Below are 25,120 nucleotides of genomic sequence, written 5' to 3' on the forward strand. Positions count from 1 at the left end.
ATTGATCTGCGAAGTAAGACAACGAGCTTGTTCACCAAACACCAAGCGAGTCCTCTTTCACATGGCCAACAGACCTCTTTTATACGCGTCAACCCAACATTTTCCAAGATCTGTATCCCCGTCGCATGCAAGTAAGACCAAAGGATCTTCAACCCTGCTCCCCGGGTCTCGGAAGCAAAATCTCACCAAAGAACTCCATTCACACCGGAACTCGCTGACAATCATCCACCGACAGCCCGAACCACGGTTCAAAAGAGTAAAGATCGTCGTAAGCTTCGTCACATGGGATGGTGCCGATGCCAAGCTAATGTACCAAAAAGGGCCATTGCAGCGCTGTCGATAGCTAATTCAGGGCTGCGGAGTCGAAATTAGCCCGTTTATGACGTAGTCAAAGAAGCCAAGTGGGAAAACGGACTCCAAATGTTGAAGCTAGATTTACATCAGCCAATAATCTCTGGAAAGGATCTCAATGGTTGCCGCATTGGCCTTGGAAATGTCTCCCACATGGGCTTTCTTCGGATAAGACTTTCTTTTGATGCATGATATTTCACCGGTTAATATGCTATTTGTCTATGCTCAACCATTCATAAGTGATAAGTGATAGCAGAGGGTTATGAAGGGCGCACTATTGGGGGCCGCGAGAATTGCAATGGAGGGTAAGCTGGCTTACCGGCTTCGATTACGTTGACCCGTGCCGCTATGCCGCTCGAGTCACCGCCGCCCGTCAGCCTTTTGAGCCACTTGCTACAATGGTCAGCATCGCGAGGTGGACCCAAGTAAGACCGTTCGCTAGCTCTCAGGCGCCAGTCAGCTCGCTAGGATCTAGTGGTCACTAGCCCCTGAAGGCTCATGCACTTGTTCTCAGATTCAAGTCGATAGCCAGCCTTGGTGACATGAAGTCTCTAATGTCCAATGGATGGCCAACATACACTTATTTCACTAGCGGATGAGGCATCAGTGTGACAGCAAGCAGTCGCAGACTTGAGTAGTCCGTCTTAGGACTTTTATGCGTAATTTGTCTGTGATAGGGTTTGAGGAGTCAAAAGAGACCTCAGCCTCAAGGCCACAAAGGTAAAGAACACCAAAAAAACACATACAGGCAAAATACTCGTCGCCCTGCATAATTTGTCAGTAGACTATATGAAGTTGCGAGAATCGATCCTTGCCAGGGAGAGCTAGTGCTGATCTTAAAGAGGAGATGCTGAGATCAGCCGGGTAGGGCTGAGCCGCGCACTGTCACCGAGATCCGAGATTTCGAATCCTCATCTGTAACCAGATTATAATCCATTTATATGTACTGCAAATACTTAAGATATCCTCCAAACTGGGTGTGAACCGCAATGTTAAAGAAGGTCTATATCAAGATATTAGTTTCATATTATCAACAGAAGAAAGCTGGCCCGTTCTCGCGCACGCGTCTTCATCAGAAATCAGCGGAGGTATTGGACGCACGTTGAAATTACGGGTATATTGTATAGATACAATTCCCTAAGCATGCAAAGAGTATACTCAGTGTTATATGCTTCAATATTATAAAACCAACTATGATATCCTTATGGGTAAGGGATTTGATAAAGTCTATATTGTACTATGTACTTTGAATACCTATACAAAATATATCTCTTTTTGTTCTGAGTTCTCTCTTACCAGTCCTTCTAATACAGGTTTCCATCTTATAGTTTCCTTGATACTGCCATACTTAGGGTGTATATCTTTGAGGTCAAGTGGAAAAACCTGATCTAAGAGCAATTGATCTTCTTCCAAAGCTATAAGAAGACGGTCATAGTCGTCAAAGAACGCCTCCAATCCACCTGGGTAGCTTAGAAGGTCACTGTCAGCCCATCTCACCTCGCGGTTTGCTAGGTGATCGATTAGGGCCCGAAGATGGTGCAGGCTCTGAAGGATAGGCCTGCTCTCTGTAATCGTCCCAAACACTCCTCCCAACTTACGCGACTTGTCAGAAAGATCTTCCAGAACCTTTTTCACGTCCTGAGGAAATTGATACCACCACAGAATGCGAACATGGTCTGACACCTGCAAGGCACTCTTTGTCCATTCTCGAACTGTAGTATGTAAGACATGAGCCTTGTGCCAGAAGTTCACGAGATTTGGGAATTGCTTCTGTAGCTCTGAATCATCCTCTAACATTTTCCTGGTTTCCAAGCTTAAGAAAGGAATCCAGCTTCTCCAACTTGGGTGCGTTGTCTCGGTCTTGTCTGCGAGGGAATAGTCGCAACTTTGGCCCTCGGTTGATAAAATTTCTTCCGTATGTTTCAAGTCTGACCTTGTGAGCTTGAGGACTTGGTTCCTCCACTTTGCTACGAACTCAATCATTTCGACCGCAAGAGGTGTGAACCGTAGATAGCGATGCAGGTCACCTGGCTTAAGGATCTCAGCGGGCCTGGACTCAGGTGTTGGACAGACTATAGCTGCGACACAAGGGCCGATCAGGCGATATTTTCGGCTATCAGAAGTCTGCTGTGCCAAGAACAAAGCAGTACACCCCTCGACTCGGATCAGATGAACATCTGCGTTGGAGGCTGTACACTTCAATGCCCATGCAAAACTCCTAATGGCAAGTTTGACACCATCCTTCAGATTCCAGAACCCTGTGAAATACTCGCCGTCTGCCCATTGATCAAGCTCCCAGCGAACAGTAAGAACAGACTCAAACGAAGAATCGAGTTGTAAAACTGTCTCTATCCTGGTTGCAAGAAAGCCCGATTTAGCGTCTACCATTTTACAAGATTTTGCTCCTAGGTCGCACACTGAGTTCCTGTCATGAGGCCAGCCACCTATGATACGTATTGTACAACAGTCAAAAAGTGCTTCCCGCTTAAGAAGACATTTGCTGTCTAGTTCGATCTGTTCGACTTGTCTGTAGATGCCTTCAGAAGCTTGAAGCGGTACATCTGTATCCCAAAAAGGGACCCAAGACGGAATCCCATACTCATTGTTGCAATATCGGTGGTCTTTAACAAACCAGTTCCTATCCCAGTAGGGGTTGGCGTGCTGAATAATATCGCAACAATGGCCCTTTTGCATGAGGTATGCAGCGACTCCAATGTAAACCTCACGGACCGTCAGCTCGTAGTCAGGACTGAGCTCTGAAGCCTGATCGTTGCTAATAAGACCTAGTAACCCAAATATCTTGTCACGTAGGTCTGTAACACGACAGACACTGGTTGCGGCAAGAAGATCTCTCAGGTCCAAAGGGGCCTGCTCTGCGTTGGACCTGGCCTTTCCAGCAAATCGCACCCACGAAGGAACATTGACACCTTGTTCGTACAGCTGCGACATGGACTCGTTGGTAACCTTGAGTGAGGCCTCTCCACAATGTATAGTAATGGATTGAGCGAGCAGAAGCTCTTGGACAACCCATAACCGAGCGAAGTAGGGCCTTCCGAAGAATTTATTGAGAACGGAAATGTTGCTTGTTTTCCCATGAAACAGGATTTCACATATGCCATTCACTTGAATATCATGTAACAAAGCCATGGCTTCCGTCCCTGTCGAGTCGTCTCCACATTCCATCTCTCCTACGTATGCATGAACAGCAGTTGCTTTGGAGTATATGGTCTTCATCAAGCCGACCTGGTGCGACCTTTCTGACGGAGATAACTGGTTGATGCATATGGAATCGACCCATAGTAGAACTGACTGGTGTTTCTGGCGCAGGCTTCGCAAGGCCCGATCACAGTTTCGTGTAATACGCATAACCTTCTGTTCTTCATCGAGGAATATCAGATTCGAAGGTGAGGCATCACCCCTATCATCTGCCCAAGTATATGACAGGGCTGAATATGGAGGACATGTTTCTTGCTCCCACGGCACCTGGAAAAGCCGCCCGCTGAGTGTGTCGAGCCTGCTGCCGGGGGATAGTTCCAGTAGTCGAATACAGGAGCCCTTGGGTAGATCAGAGTAGACGTAAGGGTTTCTCTATCCAAACGGATTAGCATATTCATACTGATTGTTTGTGAGGACAAGTAATATCTTACCTCTCTTTGAGCTTCGTTTTGAAACGAGGTCTGCACGTTTGGACGGTAACTGAAGAATTCCCTGTCTCCTGTCGCTGCCTTCACAGGGGTCGGTTCGTAGGTCTCGGAGTATTGAACACAGTGGGGCCACGAAAGTGGCTGAACCTCAGCTCTAAGCCAGCCTTCCCACGGATCGACCTGTTGCTTCTGTTGTGATAATTCAAAGTCCTCGACTAATCCGCAGGAGAGACAGGTCCTCATGAACGCGTCGCTGGTCGGTAGCAACATAAAGTCATGCCTTTTGCAACTTTGTTCTTGTTGGTCCATAGCGACAAACTTGGGATGGATGACTGTGCTTACTCAAGGTTGCGACGGTCGGTGGTCTGAGAAATGAGGGGAATTTAATGCAGAGGAGTGCGGCTGTGTCAGACAAGGCAGACTTCCTGCATGATTCCCATTCTACCTCCAGCCCCCGCTGAATTACACAGCAATCTACTGTGCAACAGTCAAGTGAAGGTAGAGCAGCTTGACAGCATCGTTTTTGGTCAATTTATCTTGCTGGGATGCTACTGGAGAGGACGTGAGCATCTAGGTGCAACGAGATGCAGCACGCACTGATTGGTTGATCTGCAGCCTCTTACCTAGCTAGGGTTGGCTTTGCTGAAATCGCTAATGTTTTCGTTTCAACAAAGACTTTTATCTGTAACTGTAAAACAGGATATTACACAAATTATGCCATAGGGTGGCTTGCATTGCTGTTTCATAGGAATAAGAATTGGCCTGTTTGCGTAATGTGGCGCATAATTGAGCCTCGCGAAATGATCAGCTGACATGCTTTCAACCCAGCACTGCCTCAGCATCATAGAGAAAAGACAAATGTCATAGACTACAGTTATCGCGAAGCATTATCTTGGGGTTACAGAGTCTCAAAGGTAGTATGTTCGCGACGAATCATTCTATGCTAACAGCTCGTTTTTCGCTGAATTTGCCGACAGGTGCCTCACTGTCGCTGCAGCCATTGCGAGAGACGACCATTCATCTGAATGGGTTTATCAAATATTGGGCGCGCCTATCATTTATTATCTGAATAGCTTTGCTGCCCATTTGATTCCTCATAATAATCCGTCGGACTGATCACCTTCTGTTTGCAGTTCAATTTCGACCTGATAATACTGTCTTCCGACTTAGTGATTGAGGTCAAGCAGCTAGTTTCTAGTCATGACAATAATTCCAATGCTATCGCGGCAATCAGATGTTTTAAGTTATACCTGGAGACAATGTTGTACTTGTCCAAAGAACAATAGTCGCATCCAAGTTATGTCGGTAGCCCTCCAGTGATCAGATCTAAGGGTTAATGGCAAGATACCCTATCTCTACCACATAGGCAACGGACAAAACACTGTCCTTTTCTATTATCGTTATATTTGCTCAGTGACTCACATTGAATCCTTCCGTTCTTCATTATCGCTTATTGGCTCAATCTGAAAGGTACCTAACATTCTGGGAATAGCGTCACTTCTCCACCAGCGGACATTTTCAAGTCCGCCGCGCCCTCTGACAACTTTGCTGACATAAAACAAGGCCGTGAGACTCGTTTTGGTCAGTATTTCTTTGAGATTATCCTCCAGGCACATATTAACTTCGTATCGTACCTATCACTTTGTCTGATCTTTGAAAATGGCGGTCCCTCAAAGACATACCCCTCCAATGGAAGAGTTGCGCCAATTCTACGTCGGCAAAAGCATCCATGATGTTCCCAAGCCCGCAGTCATACTAGACAGAGCCAGGGTCAACCGCCATTGTCAGTCCATGCTCAATGCCGTTGAAACTCTCGGTCTCGGTTTTCGAGCGCATGTGAAGACTCATAAGGTCAGATATACCAAGTTCGCATAAGTCCCCACGCTAACAAATTTCAGACAATAGAGGCAACACGTCTCCAAGTCGGCCAAGGAAGTGGCGATGTCAAGCTCATTGTATCAACTCTAGCGGAGATTGAGCATCTCCTACCTCTCCTGAAAGAGTATAGAAATGCAGGTCGGCGTCTTGATATCCTCTACGGCCTTCCTTTACCCCGCTCGCAAATCTCACGACTTGCAGCACTTGGCGCCGATCTGGGGCAAGGGAGCATCTCTGTGCTTATCGATCACCCATCCCAGCTCGATTCTGTCAAAGCGTTCTCGCGACATGCCAAGTTTCCCGCGAGAGTGTTCCTCAAGGTCGACACGGGGTATCATCGTGCAGGATTACCGCCAACAGCTATGAACAAGAACGGTCTCATCGAGGCACTTGCACAGCTTGAGGCCAATGGTGAGGCTGAGTTGCTCGGACTGTACTCCCATAGTAGTTTAAGCTACAAGGACACAACTGCCGAGCAAGCCATGGCGAACCTTGAAGGAGAGATTCAGGGTTGCCTTGATGCAGTCAACGCCCATGGTCAGCTCTTCTCCAAGGACAAAGAGCTCATCATCAGCGTCGGGGCATCTCCCCAGGTGACAGCAGTTGAGAACCTGGTTACGTCACAAGGGGATTTATCACCAGCAGCTCAGTCTCTACGGGAGTCAATTCAAGCTGTCACGACCGGGAATCCTGGTGGAGTTAATACCAGGCTCGAGCTTCACGCCGGTGTATACTCGATCCTTGACATGCAACAAGTATCAACCAACTCGAGGAGAGAACTGGGATCCTTTGAAGAGGAGATTGCTATTTCCATCATTGCTGAAGTTTGCAGTGTCTACAATGACAATGAGAGGTCGCAGCCTGAAGCATTGGTTGCTGTTGGATGTCTTGGACTTGGCCGCGAACCGTGCGCCGCATACCCAGGTTGGGGGGTCATCAGTCAATCGTCTTATAAGAAGACATCCGATAATGCTAGACGTTTGATCATTGATAGAATCAGCCAGGAACACTCCATCGCGGCATGGGAACACGCTGACGGCGAGAATACGTCCTCTTTGCCCCCGGTTCCATTGGAGGTTGGACAGGATGTCGTCATATTCCCGAACCATGCTTGCGTTGCGGGAGCTTTGTATGGATGGTATCTAGTCGTTGACTCTTCGGAAGGAGATACGACTAAGATTGTTGACGTATGGGTTCGAGCTAGTGGATGGTAGAGAAGTACAGACATCGATATAATAACCTTGCATAGACTCTAGATATCTCGTCCTGGACAATAAGCAACCTGATCTCTATGCTGCGCATTCGGTGGTCCTTTACTGCTTCAGGCTCTCTTCAAAGAGCTTCTGCAACCTCGCACCCTCACTATCAGCAACCTGGCCATGCGTTCTGACACTCCCGTAAGGGTGATATGGATATGGGCTGTAAATGTCAGCAATACGTAACTAGAGCTCAATTCATGGAATCCACCTACCCATATTCGGGTACAAAAGTGATAAGATCACTATCCTTGCTTCGCGCCTTGACAATACGCAGCCAGAGCCTCTCGAAGAAGTCTCGCTCCTCCTTGAACACGGGATCTTCTGGCTCGGGACACTGAGAGGACTGAGTCGTGCCAATACGTGCATGAATATGGGTTACCTAGATACTGTGAGTAACTGTTCAAGGCTACTGGGGAGGAATTATCGTACTCTTGGGATAAGCAGATCAAGAATCTCTTTGTCTTCCTCACCAAGGTCGAGAAGTCTTTCGCAGACGACAACCCAGTGAGAAACGTCTGCCGTCACTCGAAGCCTTGCACATGGTCAGCCTACATGCACGGGTCTCACTATAGTATCAGCTTACTCTGGGATCTTTGGTAAGATATACTTGGCAGCATACGGCGTGAACAATGACCTATTGCGATGCGTTTCGTGGCTGACGAGGCCCGTGAGACCCAGCTCCTTGTCGATGGCGAGGGTCTTCTGGTAGAAATAAACCGATTCGTCAAGACTCCAGTAATCCCTACTATCTTTAACTTCAAATGGAACGCTCGGAATGATTGGACTCACCCTCCGGATTGGGCGTTGATCTTGACAGGCTTCAAGATCTTTGCACGCTCGAGGTTGTCCCGGTAAATATCGAGGTGAACATCTGGCGTGAGATCTCTAGGCCTACCTCCAACGTATCCCGCCCATGCTGTATGTAGTCTTACGAAAGTCAGCCATCGTCGCAGACTTGCGATGAGCAACTTACAGCACAGTGGCTTCTAGGCCAACATCATCCAAGATCTTTCGCAATTGCTGAAGGTTGTCGGCGTCACGGTCTGTGATATCAACTTCAACACCAGCTACATCACATTAGTATCTGTACACAGCATGTTCTACGTGTGAAACACACCGTAGCCTTGCTTCTTGAGATCAGGAAACCATGGGATCCAGTTCTCAAAGTCCTTTCCAGACTCGACGCCCCAGACTGTTCGGAATCGCTTGATGACAACCATTTCAGCCTCTGCAGACAGGAATAAAAAAATGAAATGAGAAAATAAAGAAATAGACTGGCGATAATTGCGTAACTGCGTTTAATTTAAATCGGCCTTCTACCCGTCAATGTCCAAGACTCCCAAAAGAGGATCTTCACCCCGCCGGGGAGAATTGCCTTAAATGGACATGTGTATAATTATAGTGGGTCGGCAAAGGTCTGGCCAAATATGCCTATAGTATATCCGTACACTCCAACGTCTATTCATGTAAGACGGAAGCAAGATGCGTTGGCGAGACTGGAGCAATTTTCGATGAGCAATTCATAGACGTAGGAGAGAAAACATGAAGCCTTTTCTTACTTTGCACCTATAGACCTTCATCACCATCGTCACGGCTCCGGGTAGTTGCCCGTGTCCTCCTTCGCACACCGCCTCACATGATCCGAAAGAATCATGTCATGTGTTGAGCCAACCACTCAATAAACATCTGAGGGTTCTCTTGGAAGTGCGTGTACCCCTTCATCCGAACTGTTCCATCAACCCAATGCAATCGCTTATCCTCAACAGGGATTCTGTCATACATGGTTTGTACATCGCTCTCCTTTGTCAGAATATCGTTGCGTACAGAGTAAATGAATGTTGGAATACGGACACTCCCCATGATCGGTATAGGAGAGAGCTCGTCAATGTCGAAACTTGATTGAATCTTGACCAATCTGTTTACCTCGTCGAAGTGGTCGTCAAGACTAGTCATCTCGAGGGCCCTTTCGACAAAAGGTCGATACGAGAGTGGTTCCGGTACGAGTAAACAGCGGACATCCTTGAATATTTCTGGCCGACGGTGAATGGCAAAAAAGGTCGCTATACCGCCAAGACAACGACTGAAGAGGCCAACAGTCATGTCTTTGGTATCCTCTCGGCTGCGGACATAGTTCAACGAGCCAACTACATCCCTGGACTCGAAGTGCCCAGTACCGGAAATGCCACCGTTGGCCTGTCCGCTGTTACCGAAATTACGCATGTCATAAGCGAGTACGTTGTAGCCAGCTTCGTGCAATATCTTCAAGTCGGGAATGAAGTTAAGTTCGAAATCATTGCCAGTCATGGAGCCGCCGAGGAAGGCCTTCCAGGGCTCGAGGTGAGCGGGGAATCCCGATCGGTTGCAGCGAAGCGGGTGATTAACGATAATAAGCTTGTTCGAGCCAGGTCTTGGGATATACCAGGCCTCAAGGGTAATGCCATCTTCGCTTGGAAAGAAGACATCCTGGTACTCAAGGCCGGCCTCGCTAGGTCGATGGAGTAGAGGCGTGGGTATGTCATTACGCAGAGGGGCAGCGAGACTTCGAAGGTAGCTCTGGATTTCTTCAGGTGTCATTCTGACGACTAGTCACTCGAATACTCCGGTGTTCCAAGAATATGACGAGGGTTTTGGTTTAAAATTTGTAAGTAAGCTGAGAAACTCGGCGGACTTCTTGAATTGCAAGAATATGGAAAGAAGAAGTATAGCAACCTAGAGCACATTCAGATATATATCAGGTAAAACATCACGTACCAGATACTTGTAAGCTATACTATTCTGTAGGAAGGATTCTTACAGACTTAGGCTAATACGATCATGATTATGGGGTAATATTGTTGTGTAGCATTGGTGCTTACTGCAGGATCAAAACCGGTGAGTGTAGACACGTTAGCGTAGTCACTGGCCCTATGGGATCGTTCCTCTTATCGCACTTGAACGCTTCTAGCGTTCTGACATAAGCTCATTGTTCTCACTGCATATCCGGAGAATGCCAAGATTCCCGAGTGGCCAGTCAACGATGGACGAGCTGTTATGGTGCGAGAAGTTCCGTATCACGGATACCTAGGCAATACAGCCATTTCTTAGTTCTTGCGAGAACACAAATCATTTCAAAGCTACACTGGCTGAATGTAGCCTAGGGCTTTGTCTTTAGTAATGTGAAGCCTTCATATATAAGACGGGTATGCATGAAACGACTGGAGACGACCCGACCGGCCTGACTACGTCATCACCCCAGGCTTCAAGCAGGGCATTCCTTCCAGGATCGATGAGTTGAATTGTGCCACGATAACTAATTTGATATTACATCTTTCAGCAGGTCAAACATCATCCCCAGGGCGGGGAAAATTGCCTGAAATGGGCATGCTGATCACTTTGGCGGGGGAGCTCCACCCTTCGCAATGTATTGTTTCCGGATCGGAGAAAATAAGGAAAACGTTCCGGACACCACAGCGGATCTCTGATTGTCTCATTTTCCTAGACGATTTTGTAATATAGATATACGTGCTGAATCTGCCTACTCACTCGGAGTGCTTCTCAGCAGCAGACTGACACCATCTGTAGGAAGACCCATCGCGTCGTCCCTCATACGTTTCTAGTCGCTGTCAAGGCCGTGACCTCCCGCGCTTAAGACCTCTCTCAGTTCACAATACCTGCTGATCCAGACCCGCCTTCTTCATCGCTCCTTTCAGCCGTGAAATCTCACTTCTAAGATCTTCATTCTCACTCTCAACCTTCTCGAGCTTGACATTCAGCTCTTCTGTTTGCTCTTGAGCCCCAACGCCAAGTTCTTCAATAATCTTGACTACTCGCCAAAGCCGCATGACGACAATCAGAGAAGCGACCTCCTCGATGATACCGCGGAGTGCGACATCTGTAATGAAGCCTGCGATGACGATGAAGGCGTCGAAGCAATGAAACCAAGAGTTGAAGTATCTGGACAAGTCAGCCATGAGGTCTGGGTGAGATAGGGACAGGACTAACCTCCAGCCGAATGCCCAGACAGAGGCAATGAGTTCGACAACGAATAGGCATGAGAATACCAGGCTTATAGAGCCGAGAATCTCTAACGCCAAGTCCCAGTCTGAGCCCTTCTTGCCTTGCTCACACTTGAACAGGTTGAGAATGAAGTCTGTGGCTGTGAGTTTCTTGCTCATCAACATACCTAATTTACTCACCAGCGATCATGCTAAGAACATCGAGCGACACCAGCATCAAAACAGAGTAATGTCCGGCTTTCGATGAAAGAAATTGCGCAGTCTTTTGCTTCGTACTCCTCACACTCCATTCATCACCTTTGAAAGGATGAGAATGCCAATGCTGGATGTTCAAGGACGGAAGTCTCCTCTTGCCCCGTCGCAGAAGCGGTTGTTCCTCGAGCGAGCTCCCCGCATGTTCGATACTTGTTGACGACATGTCGCTACTGATGGAAGCAGTGCATTTGAAGAGGGAAATGGGGGAGACGCGTCTTCCTGACAAGGCAGGAAATGTTGAGTTCACGGTATGCCGCTTTATCCGCACAACGACGTCATAGGCCTTATCTTATCTTATCTCACAGCATAACCTGTACACATCGCGCTAAAAATCAGCGTTTCGTCGTTGCAGAAGAAAGTAAGTCAATTGTCGCTATCAGCTTCTTATGCCTAGATGATAGATAAGTATACGTTTTCTTCTTTCTTTTAACTGTATCACATTTCTGCTTGATTGAGTGATTGATAGTCAAGGCTTATAGTGTCCGTTCCTTCTCAGCCTGTAACTGCCATCATCAAAAGTGCACTCCAAAAAATACATCCAGCTATCGTAAAAACCCCCATACGGTTCTTGCTCATTTCCAAATATTGAGCATCAGCGGCACACCGTCTTCAGACGAGAGAAAACGTAACTTCTTTTGCCAATCAGAGAGTGTGAGTTTCAATTCGCGTTAGGCGTGTCTCGCTGTCGCCGAAAGGCCCTCTTAAATAACAGCCAACCAACAAAATGACTTGTTCTAGCCAATCGGATATCTCCCTTCTTAAACTTCAAGAAGCATCTCTCGACAACCAACAACGGCTTCATACGAGAAGTCATACGACTGCTCTGACTCAGACATTGTCTAGAAATCAGAGTCGCTCTGACTGTAACTCTATTTGAGGTAGATTCGGTTCATTCCGTCATCGACTACTGACGCGGGAGTACCTGTCTGGCCATTTAGGGCGAAGATAGGGAGCTGAACATGTGTCTCAAGTTTGCGTTATTTATTGCATTAGCCGGAGTTGATGCGTGCCGGTGGCCGAGGCTTCTGACCAAGCAAGTAAGATGCTTAAAAGTGGAAAGGAATGTCCCCATCTTCTCAGGATCTTTTCTCCAGATTAAAGTCCAACTTTTAGCAATATGCTGCTTTACTCGATCATCGTCAACATCACCATCTTCTATTTTGCAGCAATGGCGCTTCTTACTGCTCGAGATGCGATCCACGCCGATGACCTTGAACGTTATGATGAAGTCATGAAGACGATTGCCGGCAATCTGATCCTTAACTTTTACCCGGAGAACCCAGTGATCAAGCTCGATATTCATGAATACCCCACTGAGCAGGTACGGCGCCTGTGAGTCAGACTTAATTTTAACTCACATGTAAACAAGATTGTCCGGTCCGAGGCGTTCAAGCCGAGCCGAGATGCCGATGCATACTTTAAACAGGAGGAGGAATTGGCAAAAGAGTTTCTTCAACAATATTCTGGAGAAGGTACAGTAAATTAAAGAGGAGTCGCGTGAGGACAACTATCTTCAGTCACAGTAGTTAGAGGCTCACGCTCTTGTCATGAGAGCAGGGCTGCCAACAACAAGTCATAGACATTAAGTAATAAATACCGTGGCCCAGTAAACTAAGAAATATCTGCTATATACACCGAGAGAGCCTTGCATACCTCAAATGATACAGCATGTCATGCGAAAAGACGCGTCACCACTACGAAATATACAGGGTCAGCGGAGACTACCCTTTCTTGGATGTCATGTTGCTAAAGTCTGGGATTAGCCTGGATCGTCTGCAGGGCGTAAAGCTCATAACATAGATGGAGAGGTTCATCTCGCGTGAATTGCACGTAGATGCTCTGTTGTTCTCAAACGGTAAATGATGAATGTATTTGTTGTACCGCTGAACGGTGTTAGTCCCCGACGCCATGATGCTTCAATGATGATCAGCCGGGGTAATGACACTAATCGCAAGTGCAGAGATAGCGGGACTAATCAGCACTGCTAGCTGCGATTACTCCATCTTACACAAGCCCAGATCGTATCTCCAAGTGTTTAGCCGTTCAAGGAGTTGTATACCTTAACCACGGAAGTGGTATGATAGCTGACGTCTCAGTGTAGTGCATGGTCTATCCGACCTTATCCATATTTACCCGACTCTGACAGATTGACGGTCTAATCATAATTAAACACCCAGACATTGTACAGCAACTAGATTGAAGATGCCATATATACGTATAGTTCAGCATAAAACTAACAATTGCTGACTTAGACCAGAGGAATGGAGTTGTGAAAAACAAATTCCGTCTCACGTCTCAGACCTTGTTCTTTAACAAGATGGTTCTGTCAGTCGACTCCATCGTCTATTCAAACTTATCCGTCCTCGTGCATTGATGCATCAGCAATACAATTCCGTTTAAACTCGTGACACCAGGAAACTATCCATTCATCGCCTTTCAGAAAGTGGATTATCGCCCTCGCTAATCTAAGCACTACACATGAAACACGTTATCCCTATACTTGGGTACTTATATCCTCCCGCCAGTTTAACCGCTATTAGCCTAAACAATCGCAGATGAAGATGAACAACCTTAATAGGGAAACTATTCCTCAGGGAATAAGACACACGTCGATCTTTTACCGATCATGGAGACCATCCGAGGTTAAAAAGAAACCTTGTGCATCGTGGACTTTAGCCAGAATGCGGCATGCATGGATCGTGCATATGATCCGAAGAGCCCGGGTCAAGCATGCTGAGCCGGATTGACCCGACGGGATCAAGCGTCGTGAGTTTAAAATTTAACCTTTGGTGACGTTTGCCGACGCCGTGTTTCATTAGATAATACTACTTCGATCTGGAGATCAGCTTGATTAGCGAGGTATAGCTCATAGATAATATTAGAGTACTGCTCAAGAGAGGAAGTGGAGAATAAATGCTATGCTTAAGTTCAGTAGCATTACAAGTCCTTTTGATGTGATTCCAAGACTCATATATGGCCTCAAAGCTTCTTTTACCCGTCAAGGAGCAAGCAGGCGATGCCAAGCACAATCACTCCATCAAACCATGTCCTGGGCATCCCGGCAATAGATTCGGCTCTCAGTACTGACATCCTGGATTAATGCCAAGTAAGAGATGCTGTTAGAAGTGGTCCCATTGCAACACCAAGTCATCCTGCTTTTCTTACTCGTTCCTCAAACTAATCTTGGCACGCATGTTTATCCTTCGGTATAGCAGCCTAATATGATATATCTGCCACGTGCACTCCCCATACCCCATGATCCCCGCCTCCCCGCAATAAGCCGCTGGAATCCCGAGTCACGATCTCAAGCCACGGACAAGAGGAATCGGAGTATTTGACTTTAGCCGGAATACAATGATGGATGCCACTGATCGAAGAGTGCGGAGGAAACATAACACCAGTTCTTACGTACGCGTCCTACCAATCGCATCAGAGACTCGTTCTTGGCCGTAAGGGGTTCCTCGGTTGTCATTGGCCACCTGAGTCCTTACCGTCTTGGCTCCAGTGTTTACCGACTTGGCCTTCATGCGAGTGGAGAAGAAGAGGCTGAGATTTCCAAGATGAATGTAAAAGGTTGCTTTTGCGAGTTACGGAGAGCCAGGTTCCGAGGTAGGGCACCAAGCTAGACAGTCAAAGAGCCTGATGATATTGGTATTAAGGACTAAAAAGCTTGGCATTGACTTGTGACAGGCGAAATGAAGCTGTCTACGAGTATATATAAGGACCATACCGCTCACCAAATGAATTGATTCTCCAGCTCATCAGGGTTCTTCGATCTACACTCCAACTATCCAGCCAACATCATGGTCTCCTTCAAGTCTCTCCTCCTCGCCGCCTCGGCACTCACCGGAGCTCTCGCTCGTCCCTTTGACTTCCTCGACGAGCAAGACGACGGCAACTCCACCTCAGTCCTTGAGGCCCGTCAAGTCACCGGCAACTCCGAGGGTTACCACAACGGATACTTCTACTCTTGGTGGTCTGATGGCGGTGGCTATGCCAACTACCAAATGGGTGAGGGAAGTCACTACACGGTTGATTGGCGCAACACTGGTAACTTCGTTGGTGGAAAGGGTTGGAACCCTGGTACTGGCCGGTGAGTTGAAGATATTGTCGAGTTTGAGAAGAATGATTTGCTGATTACAGACTAGAACCATCAACTATGGCGGTTCTTTCAGCCCTCAGGGTAACGGCTACCTCTGCGTCTACGGCTGGACTCGCAGCCCTCTCGTTGAGTACTACGTACGTGCCCCATCTCCCCCCTCAACCCTCCACTAACAATATCTAGGTCATCGAGAATTACGGCACTTACAACCCCGGCTCTGCTGGCCAACACAAGGGCACCGTCTACAACGACGGCGATACCTACGATCTCTACCAGACCACCCGCTACCAGCAGCCCTCCATCGACGGCATCCAGACCTTCAACCAGTACTGGGCCATCCGCCGCAACAAGCGTAGCAGCGGCGCTGTCAACATGCAGACTATCTTCAATGCTTGGTCCTCGGCTGGTATGAGACTTGGAAACCACTACTACCAGATCCTGGCTACCGAGGGATACCAGAGCAGTGGATCTTCGTCTATCTATGTCCAGACTAAGTAAGACTTTGACTGAACTGCCTGTGAGAGGTTGCTAGCCTCGAGCAACGGGAGTTGGATCTCTCTCTGGCATGGTTTGGGGGTGATACAGTGAAGATGGCGGATGTGAAAATTTTGAAGAAGGCTTGACATGGTGTCAATTGATAGGGAGCTTTACTTTTCAACGCGGGACATTTCTTCTTTGGAATCATGTCTTGTCATTCTCTAGTACATAAGTTTGATCTGATCAATATTACATATCGTGAACTACCTCCAAGCTCAGTGAATCATTAATCATGTTCTATAACCAATCTTCATACCTTTATCCACCGTAACTTACGTCCCTCGTTCTGGCTCTCGGTAGAACTCTCAGCTCAACATCATTGGCATCCTTGAACCCTTTTGTATCATCCAAAGACCCAACGACGGTCTGGTCTATCGACGAGTATCTCGCATGGCTGCCTGACGAGGATGGCCACGCCTCGCTGCCTCGCTGCTTAGAGTGAAAGCATATCGTTCGGTTACCAAACCCGGAATGTTTCCTGCCTGAGTCCCAGCTGTTGCTCTCTCGACTTTGTTCTTGGGACATTGTTCGTGATCCAAAATAAGGGCGCAGTGACGGGAGGCAAGCGACGACGAGACCTATGTTGACATCTAAAGCGCTCCAAAGGACTACTATGAAATCAGCGATGGCGCGCTAAACTTATGGCAGACATCTTACCAATTGTACTGAGTGATATACTCGAGTCTGCTCCGGCCTTCCAGATCATGACAAAGCGGACTAGACTAACAGCCATGTTGACGGTGCCCAGGAGGAAGGTGAAGTATATACCGAGTCTCAAGGTTCTTCTGACGTGAAGAGCTGGTACAATCAACCATGGTATAATGAACACTGATCTGGTTAGATGTCGTTCTATCAAGTTGAGGATCAACTCACCTAGCAAATCTCCAAGAAATGACAGCCCCCAGCCAACGTGAAAGGTGACAGCATAAGTCCACTTCGGACACGTCCTCGAAGGCCTGATATCCCTGTAACTGTATCAGCGCCGTACCTTAGTAATGCACTGAAAGAACCTACCAGCTTCGGCTTATGGGGAGACAAATGCAGAATAATACCACGACAGTGATGACATAACTGGCTCCAACAAACCAAATCGTTGCCCAAAGAAATCTCCGCCTCTTGGCCATAAACTCGGGAAATACTTGTAGATAAACTGCCAGAAGAGCAGCTTTGCACAAGTATAGCGTTGTATAAAACGGAAAACTCGATGCAAAGAGCAACTATACCACGTTAGCTACATCCACTACCCAATTCCTCTACTCACCTTCAATATCAACACCAAATTGGCAGATCCTCCATGATAGCCCTCCAACGTCGTATGAACACTGGGATCGAATGCGTGGAGGACCGCAAACGCAGGTGAGAAAGCCGCTGTGATTACGCCCGAGATCCACGCGGCCACCATAAAGATATCGCTGAGTAGTAATTTTCGCTTTTGTATCCGCAGTCGAAGATTGAGGCGCGCGATAACGAGGATCGTCGCTATGACCACGAGTATTTGAGAAACCTGCAACCATTAGCACCAGTCCGTCCTGTACAAGCGCAGACCTTACAAGAATATCCTTTGCATCTGGATTCTTCATCGCGACAACATGCCAACAGCACTTTACGAGAAGGGGAATGGGCATAAGAGCGAGTTAGCTGTTTATAACCGCGTCAAACGGGTCTTCGGCAATAAAATGGCTTGAGTTTGAGTTTGGCCCTGGCATTTCTTCGTGTCTTGCCTTTCTTGGCAACATGCCAACTGTGGCGCTAAGATGGAAGCGTCAGTTATTCTACAGTGGATTGGGATTAGGTCTGGACGTTTTAGGGGATTGACGGTGCCTTGCGGGCCGAGGCCACCTTGGCAAGTATTAAATATTCCTGTGGATGGAAGGGAAATGGCGTGTCGGGAGGTAGATCTTGTCACCGAACTGGTAGGCTAGAAAGTGATGTCACGAGGAAGAAGCATGATTATAATGGGTATTTTTGTTTAATACCTAGAGGCTAGTAACTAGAGTTTTCTGTAGCTTCGTTTCCCTACCTAGTAAGGTAAGATAACTTAGGATCTCTATCCTAAGTGATGAGAATATCCAAGCAGCTCTACTCTAAGGTCAGGGTACGATTCCTTCGGCATCATCTTCTGGTGTGTCAAGTCTCTGTGCTCTCTGGTGCCTAGCCTGACTTATCAAGACCGGGAGGAAGGTAGTTATGTCTTGCTTCAATGCATGGATCGCAGTAATAGTCGTCGGAGCGGCAAACCTCCTGGCAAACGCAGGGGCAGCGACAGACCTTGTTGGCAAGCTGCTTGGGGCCGTTGATTTTTTTCGAAGGATCAGTGACTGCCGTTGGTGCTCTGGTATTAGTAGTGCTGAAAGGCGTGCTGGGGGCTGAGCTGTTTTGAGACATGGTGTTCTGAATGTAATGACGGGTTGGAGTACGTAAGGTGCTGTGTCTGTGACTTTGGACGTGTCTTGTAAGTTTACAGACTTGGATGGCGAGTGAAACAGCCATATATACCCTGTTGTAGAGTCTGCGAGATGCCAGTGGTAAGGTGAGATGAAAAGTCGGATATTCTAGGTCGCTGCCAGTGACAGCAGCGAAACATCTATGTACTGTGACTGCCTGATACTTGAACAGAGTTGAGTTGTTCAGTCTCTTGCCACTCGCATCTGTTCACAATTTGTGACAATCATGTCCCACTGTGAACAAGACTGTTCGGAGTAATCACTACAAGGCTTTGAACAAAGAATCTAAATCACAAGAGAACATTTACCGAGTTTGGATTCTGTGAGCACGGAAAACGACTATCCACTATCATATGAGTAAAAGAAAGTCCTCTTCCGTACTTTGCTGTCTGTAGCTACATTGCCCTAGTCCCGTTACTGAGCATTATGTGTCCCCCCAAGACATGCCTCGCACAGCTTCATCTTAGTCTGCATAACAACATTCGTGCAGGTATTACAAATGGTGCATGCGCATGTTTGGTTGGCCATTTGCCTGACTTGGCAATCTGAAATGGCTATATCAAGAGCCTCAGAGGGGAGAATGTGGATGTTCGGAAACTTCGTGGCGTCGGTGTTGGCCTTGTGACTTTGTAGTACGTATTTCTCAGTTTGAGTAGTGGTGCTTGCTAGGTTGAAGGGTGGCTTCAAGTTCATGGACCTCGCAGGGGGGTTTATATAGCTTTTGACGTAGTAACATATCACTGACGGGAAGATCATCAACTTCACTTCGCGATGGTAGCAGAGCTTGCTATACGCGGCTACTTGGGGTATCTAATGGGCATCGTTGGAGTATTACTGAAGTTTGATCATAAAACCTCAATGACAAATACTTCGTTCATACGGAGTATACTGACAAAGTGAGCCGGATTGATGAGAGATCCTCTTTATTATCAACAAGTAAGCCCATCACAGGGAGTTACAGAGTATTATGTATAAGAATCCGCCGTAAGTATTATCGAAACCCACTTCCAGTGGCTCTCATAATCGGTTGGCCAGGTTCCATGTCCTCATGATGTTCCGTTTGTCACTAGCGGCACTTCTGGCTCAAGATCAGGGCAAATCGCTTCACAAGGTTGACATCGGGAGCCCCTAGTGGCTACAAGGTTCATGCATTGCGGCAGAATCTTGCAGGCGCAGAGAGACATTGCGCTTTCCTTGCTGGCATCGTGATTGATGTGTCCAGTGTGAGGATTCTGTACCTGGACGGGAGGGGAAAGAGAAGGGTCTAGGGTGGCATTGCTGGAAGACATAGTGACAGATTGCGGTTCGATCTTGGATTTTGCTGTGATTGTGCAGTTCTGTAGTGTTTGTGTTGTGTGTCTCCTGAAGTGTGATGTTCCAGCTGAAGTTGGGCCAACGGTGAGCTTATATCCATGGTAGACATGGCAGGCATATGAATCATTCCCCTATCGTTGAGTTTCGTCACGGCCAATTTGAACTCCTTTCACTGTAAAAGGGGGTGTTAAACGCACATAAAATGCCTGCAGAATTGTCTTTCTCTGTATGTCCTTGATTCCCAACATTTACTTCGAGTCTCGCGTCATTATTTAGAGGTCTCACTCAGCGCAGACATGACGGGTAGAGGAGAAGATTATGAATGACAGCTGCGAGTAAACTGACAGATTCCAATATCCCTGAAAGCATCGCAAGTCTAAAGATTGTGCTAGATGGCACTGAATCTCCTCCTATCGAGATAGCTCCAACAGATATAGCCAAACAGTAGTTTTTCGTGTCATGACAAAGCTCGCTGTCATTTTCTTTGTCACACTCATATCAAGTTCATTTAGCACGTACTGATCAGAAGCCAGTATTTTCCTTCCAACATCCATTGTCGCAGAGAGCATTGTGTCTTGCTCACATTAGGGTCGAGATAATCACGGCTGATACACTGGCGTTGCCGCTTGTCAATGCGCGACACGTACACCACCAGGTTGCCTAACAAGCAGCAGCTCCAAGCACTGCTACTGTCACTGAGTATGCCAAATTACCTCAGACTCTGATTCCCTCAATCTCTTGTCACTGACCGACCCGTTCCTGAATTTCTCGGCAAAAACTGCACCTCGGATGCCTCTTGAAGGATTCAGCACGTGTAATGATATCACCAATCAAAGCGTAAGGCTTAGCGTTCCCAAAAAAGGGGCCCCGCAAACCGACCAATCACTCCCCTTTCTAATTCCGGTACAGCGGGGTAACCACTGTAACCCCAGCGGCCGCTCCCCGAACCTCCCCAAACCAATTCGCTTCCATCAATTCTCTCTCTCCAACATCCTCTCCAAACCGCACGCGACATGACGCCATGCGCCCTTCCCACGCAAACATCGGCTTCTGGCTGGTGTGGTTCACCGCCCTGATCTGGTCCTACCACAACTCCTACGACGACCCGTCCTCTTTCTTCTACAAGTCCCGCATCGCCTTTAACCGTCGCTACTCTGCCCTCCGCGAGAAACAGGTCGACGAGTACCTCGAGCGCGAGATCTTTCCCGTCGCGCACAAGCAGCGCACCGAAGTACAAGTCGACAATGAGTTCCTGTGCATCGGCATTCCGAGTATAAATCGCACGACGTCGGGGTTTCTGGCACATACCGTGGGCAGTCTTGTCGATACGTTGACGCCGAATGAGCGCAATCAGATTCACATTGTTGTGCTGCTGGCGGATAAAGATCCGACGAAGCACTTTGCTTACGGGAAGGATTGGTTGTTTGGGCTTGCGGACGATGTGCTAGTGTACTCGAACGACTCAAAGACCGATTCAAAACTCAATTACAAGGTTCTTCCTCACGATGTTCGTGGAATGGGACGAAGTGACGATCGCGTGGAGAACATTCGACTCGACCACTCCGTCCTCTTCGAAGCGTGTCGGCGACGCGATCCGACGTATTTCGCCCTCATCGAAGACGATATAATAGCCACGCCCGATTGGTTCACGCGGTTCAAAAAGGGTGTCATCGAGGTTGAGCAAAAGGCGACCGATGCGCATAAAGACTGGATGTACCTGCGCCTCTTCTACTCCGAGATCTATATGGGCTGGAACAACGAAGAGATCTTTGACTACCTCAAGGTCGTCATCCTAGGATACACCGCCTTGATAGCCTGTCTTCTCCTCGTACTCCGATGCAGACAGCGCCGCCACGCCGGGTCCTTCGCAACCAAAGACTTTGCACAGACCGTCGCTCTGCTCCTGGGTCTCTGGATCCCCGCCTGTTTAGCGCTCGCCTTCGTAACGGGGCGCATCACCCTCCACCGATTATTCACACGCTCCCCGACTGTGCGTGAGATGCCACGCTACGGGTGTTGTGCGCAAGGCCTGGTGTTCCCGAACCATCATCTACAGAACCTGCAGGATTTTCTGCGCGAGCCGCCGTTCCAGTTCCCGGGAGATATGATCATGGAGGACTACGCGAGAGACCATGGGCTGAGCAAGTGGGCGCTTGATCCGAGTGTTTTGCAGCACGTTGGGCTGGTTGAGTCGAGTGATGGGCCGCGAAGGGCGGAGGTATGGAACTTTAGTTTTGAGAGGTTGAAGGGATCGTTGGCGTGATAGAGATACCCGACATATACATATATACTGGTCTGTGCATTTGTGGTGATGGGGATCGTCGCGTTGAAGTGGCGATCAATTGGCGCAAGCGATGGAGCGGGTTTCTTCAGCGCGTCGCCATCTGTACATGACGCTCAATTAAAGCATCGCAATAAATAAAAGTTATCATTTACATATTATTCTAACTCTTTACGGAAATATACGCGTTCAAAGCCATCCTCCTCCCTCCGCGCAGTCTCTACAAACCCCATCTTAAGGTACAGCCCCAGATTCTCAAACATCTTGACATTCGTGTACAGCTCCAACGCATTGCTACCTCGCGACCTCGCAAAGTCTTCTGCATAGCGCATCAATACCTTCCCGTAGCCTCGACCTTGTGCGCTTGGGTCAACTACTAAGTTCTCGATCTTTATGGCGTCGGAGCCTGGATCGTGCTGGAGAACGAGCGCGCCGACGGGGGATTGAGAGGTGCGAAGGATGAAGATGTCGTGGGTTGTGAGTAGAGATGGGTAGTCTGCTGTCATTGGAGCTGGAGGCTTGCCGATTCGGGGGATGTATTTCTCATATGCTGCGTTGACCATCGATTGAATTGCGGGTACGTCACTTGCTTGGGCGCGGGTGAGGGTGAGGTCTGGCGAGATGAAGGGAGGGTCAGGCATTAATTCGGCCATGTTGTCGCGTTCACGGAGGATGGGTATCCAGATGATACAACTGACAGAGAATACTATCCAAAGATAATATTCAGTCACTCCTTGACATTCATTCTTGAGTCAATGGCTCATCTTGATTGAGGACCGGGCCGGGTCAGTGAGTCAAGTCAGCGAAGAGTAGCCTACCCGGCATTCGGCTGGCCGACGTTGATGACGCACATAGCGATATTGGCTGCCTAACAACACCGCGACTGATGATGTGTCAAGTTGAATACAATTATTTCGTGTCAAACAAGATGCAGCTATTAACTAGCTCATCCGGTATCAATATTAATTAACGGTGCCTTGAATGTATAACCTGCAGTAGCAATGAATTGGCTGATGTGAGCCACGACACCACCACTGCGGAGAATTAATTTCCACTCTCTCCATTTTCGTACAGCGTATCGCTTGACAAAGTAAGCCAGTCCATAAGCCAAGCTCCAGAATTCTCACATTTTTAAACTAAACACATTCCTTATGGCTAGTAGCCTCGCATGCAATCAGATGAGCACGCCAAGACAGCTGGCTGGTCCACGCCAGCGGACTTTGGGATCGTCATCCTTGAAAGTCCGCAACCAGCTATTTCCAAGAACATTTAACGCTCCCTTTATATGAATGTCCCTTGAGCCCCATCACCCTCACACAAACCAGACTTCAACACAATAGACGCAATTAACATGAAAGTCCTCTTCCTCGGCGCATCAGGCTCCATCGGCAGCGAAGCCCTCCGCCAATGTCTCTCCCATCCAAAGGTCACATCCGTAGTCGCCTTCGTGCGCCGCGCCCTTCCTTCAGATCATCCCAAACTTCAGACCGTTATGATAAGCGATTTTTTAAAATGGTCTGAAGATACTCTTTTCCCGCATGTTGATGCTGCTGCCATGATTTGGTAAGTTATCTTTTTACTGACTGGGATTCGGGGCTGATGACATTAGTGCCATGGGGTCGTATAGAGGAAACGTGAATGTGGATATGGAGTATCCCCTCGCGTTTCAAACTGCTTTCGCGGGTCTTCTTGAGAAACAGCCTAAGCGCGAACCGTTTCGATTTATTCATCTTAGTGGGAAGTGGGTTGTGCAGGAACAAGACGCCAAGTTATGGGTGAACGACTACCCACGTAAACTCAAAGTATGTCCCCTTCCATTTCATCTCACCACTACTGACAGGTTCAGGGACTGTATGAGATTCGCTCGCTAGACGTCGCGAAAGAGCACGCGACTGTTTGGAAGGCTTGGATGCTGAGACCCGGAGGCGTCATTACCCAGAGGATGAGAGTTCCTGGGTATTTGGCTCAAGTGCTCTTGGGTGATGATTATGTTATCAAGAATGAGGAGCTGGGTGCGTTCTTTACGTATTTGGCTGTTGAGGGGAGTGAGACGGACGAGTTTGTTATTCTCAACAGAAGGATCGTTGAGGGGGGAAGGGAGTATTTGAGGAAGATGAGCTCCATGATTGAGAATTAGTTCATGGAAAGTTGGTAAGCAATTGATGTGTGGTTTGTAAGTTAGATGAGCATTGAGATTTGAACGGCGAATGGGTTCCTGCAGACAAGAACGTCCTGATTTATAGCGCAAAATCAATAGATGGTAAATAACTTCTATGCCAGATGATTGAAGTTATATCCTCACCCAAGAACAGTTTGTGTCTTTAAACAATTGACCAAGATCTCGCTAAAGAAGACTTATTTAAGAATCTGGGCCAGGATCCACGAATTAGGAAGATGAAGCATATTTTGCACTGGAAGCTTCGCTTTTAGCTGTTTTGCCTCAACAGCCTGGGTCGAGGCTCTCTCGTGAAGTGCATGTGGCGTTGGTTATAATTAGACATACTCACACTGTCTTAAGCACGAAGCTTTGTTCATGAGATTGGCGAAGAGAGGCTTCAATGCACTTCTGCATCGTCTTAACCATGTTAGCTATTTGCAAATATATAGTTCTATGGTGGTCATGCCCGAACAACTGAGAGTTTGTCTACAAGGCCGAGGATGGAAATATTATTCATGATAAAACAGAAACAAACAATTCTTCATAGAGTGCCTAGTTTCGCTACTTCATCAGTCATGGTGTCGAGAACAGAATCTGGCGGGTTAAGAGTGAAGCCCTCACTCACGTTGCGACGGCACCGCGTAAGACAGAGCGATCATTCATCATGCTACGTGAGTTACTCAGCACTAGAAAATTAGTGCATGCTCTACTGTCACGGTACTACGGCGGATATGCAAGGCCTAGACCTGAACATCATTACGGTTCCCTAGTCGTCGGCTTCGTCATCTATCCCGCTCAAGATTATTAAGCGCCGAGCCGAGCCGAGCCGCGCGTTACAAGTCCATTCCATCGGCATCCCACAATCCAGCATCTCACCGATCTTTACATGAAGATCCTCCTGT

The 25,120-nt window shown here is 47.8% G+C and overlaps 11 protein-coding genes across 11 annotated transcripts; 5 read left to right on the forward strand and 6 right to left on the reverse strand.

Annotated features, from left to right (window-relative positions):
- Positions 1–1,605: 1,605 nt before the first annotated feature.
- Positions 1,606–4,304, reverse strand: FPRO_08956 (uncharacterized protein; the record flags this gene model as incomplete). Its single annotated transcript, XM_031224559.1, has 2 exons — positions 1,606–3,939; positions 3,999–4,304. 2 exons carry the CDS (start codon positions 4,302–4,304, stop codon positions 1,606–1,608), a joined length of 2,640 nt encoding a protein of 879 aa, XP_031089806.1.
- A 1,350-nt stretch (positions 4,305–5,654) lies between these two features.
- Positions 5,655–7,087, forward strand: FPRO_08955 (uncharacterized protein; the record flags this gene model as incomplete). The annotated part of the gene is made up of 2 exons (XM_031224560.1): positions 5,655–5,846; positions 5,894–7,087. The coding sequence occupies 2 exons, from the start codon at positions 5,655–5,657 to the stop codon at positions 7,085–7,087; spliced, it is 1,386 nt and encodes a 461-aa protein (XP_031089807.1).
- A 99-nt stretch (positions 7,088–7,186) lies between these two features.
- Positions 7,187–8,352, reverse strand: FPRO_08954 (uncharacterized protein; the record flags this gene model as incomplete). Its single annotated transcript, XM_031224561.1, has 7 exons — positions 7,187–7,292; positions 7,345–7,511; positions 7,562–7,664; positions 7,716–7,874; positions 7,922–8,059; positions 8,106–8,199; positions 8,250–8,352. 7 exons carry the CDS (start codon positions 8,350–8,352, stop codon positions 7,187–7,189), a joined length of 870 nt encoding a protein of 289 aa, XP_031089808.1.
- Positions 8,353–8,782: 430 nt separating this feature from the next.
- Positions 8,783–9,706, reverse strand: FPRO_08953 (uncharacterized protein; the record flags this gene model as incomplete). The annotated part of the gene is made up of 1 exon (XM_031224562.1): positions 8,783–9,706. The coding sequence occupies one exon, from the start codon at positions 9,704–9,706 to the stop codon at positions 8,783–8,785; it is 924 nt and encodes a 307-aa protein (XP_031089809.1).
- A 1,067-nt stretch (positions 9,707–10,773) lies between these two features.
- On the reverse strand, positions 10,774–11,545 carry FPRO_08952 (uncharacterized protein; the record flags this gene model as incomplete). The annotated part of the gene is made up of 3 exons (XM_031224563.1): positions 10,774–11,065; positions 11,114–11,261; positions 11,308–11,545. 3 exons carry the CDS (start codon positions 11,543–11,545, stop codon positions 10,774–10,776), a joined length of 678 nt encoding a protein of 225 aa, XP_031089810.1.
- Positions 11,546–12,550: 1,005 nt separating this feature from the next.
- FPRO_08951 (uncharacterized protein) lies at positions 12,551–12,868 on the forward strand (the record flags this gene model as incomplete). Its single annotated transcript, XM_031224564.1, has 2 exons — positions 12,551–12,703; positions 12,752–12,868. The coding sequence occupies 2 exons, from the start codon at positions 12,551–12,553 to the stop codon at positions 12,866–12,868; spliced, it is 270 nt and encodes an 89-aa protein (XP_031089811.1).
- A 2,317-nt stretch (positions 12,869–15,185) lies between these two features.
- On the forward strand, positions 15,186–15,982 carry FPRO_08950 (endo-1,4-beta-xylanase; the record flags this gene model as incomplete). The annotated part of the gene is made up of 3 exons (XM_031224565.1): positions 15,186–15,475; positions 15,531–15,621; positions 15,668–15,982. The coding sequence occupies 3 exons, from the start codon at positions 15,186–15,188 to the stop codon at positions 15,980–15,982; spliced, it is 696 nt and encodes a 231-aa protein (XP_031089812.1).
- Positions 15,983–16,279: 297 nt separating this feature from the next.
- FPRO_08949 (uncharacterized protein) lies at positions 16,280–18,406 on the reverse strand (the record flags this gene model as incomplete). The annotated part of the gene is made up of 6 exons (XM_031224566.1): positions 16,280–16,632; positions 16,679–16,849; positions 16,895–16,986; positions 17,036–17,238; positions 17,283–17,525; positions 18,290–18,406. The coding sequence occupies 6 exons, from the start codon at positions 18,404–18,406 to the stop codon at positions 16,280–16,282; spliced, it is 1,179 nt and encodes a 392-aa protein (XP_031089813.1).
- A 2,394-nt stretch (positions 18,407–20,800) lies between these two features.
- On the forward strand, positions 20,801–22,042 carry FPRO_08948 (uncharacterized protein; the record flags this gene model as incomplete). Its single annotated transcript, XM_031224567.1, has 1 exon — positions 20,801–22,042. One exon carries the CDS (start codon positions 20,801–20,803, stop codon positions 22,040–22,042), a length of 1,242 nt encoding a protein of 413 aa, XP_031089814.1.
- Positions 22,043–22,218: 176 nt separating this feature from the next.
- Positions 22,219–22,713, reverse strand: FPRO_08947 (uncharacterized protein; the record flags this gene model as incomplete). The annotated part of the gene is made up of 1 exon (XM_031224568.1): positions 22,219–22,713. One exon carries the CDS (start codon positions 22,711–22,713, stop codon positions 22,219–22,221), a length of 495 nt encoding a protein of 164 aa, XP_031089815.1.
- Positions 22,714–23,411: 698 nt separating this feature from the next.
- FPRO_08946 (uncharacterized protein) lies at positions 23,412–24,197 on the forward strand (the record flags this gene model as incomplete). The annotated part of the gene is made up of 3 exons (XM_031224571.1): positions 23,412–23,623; positions 23,670–23,862; positions 23,907–24,197. 3 exons carry the CDS (start codon positions 23,412–23,414, stop codon positions 24,195–24,197), a joined length of 696 nt encoding a protein of 231 aa, XP_031089816.1.
- Positions 24,198–25,120: the final 923 nt, after the last annotated feature.

This window comes from Fusarium proliferatum, assembly GCF_900067095.1.
Source record: "Fusarium proliferatum ET1 genome assembly, contig: FPRO_scaffold016, whole genome shotgun sequence".
NCBI lineage: Eukaryota > Fungi > Ascomycota > Sordariomycetes > Hypocreales > Nectriaceae > Fusarium > Fusarium proliferatum.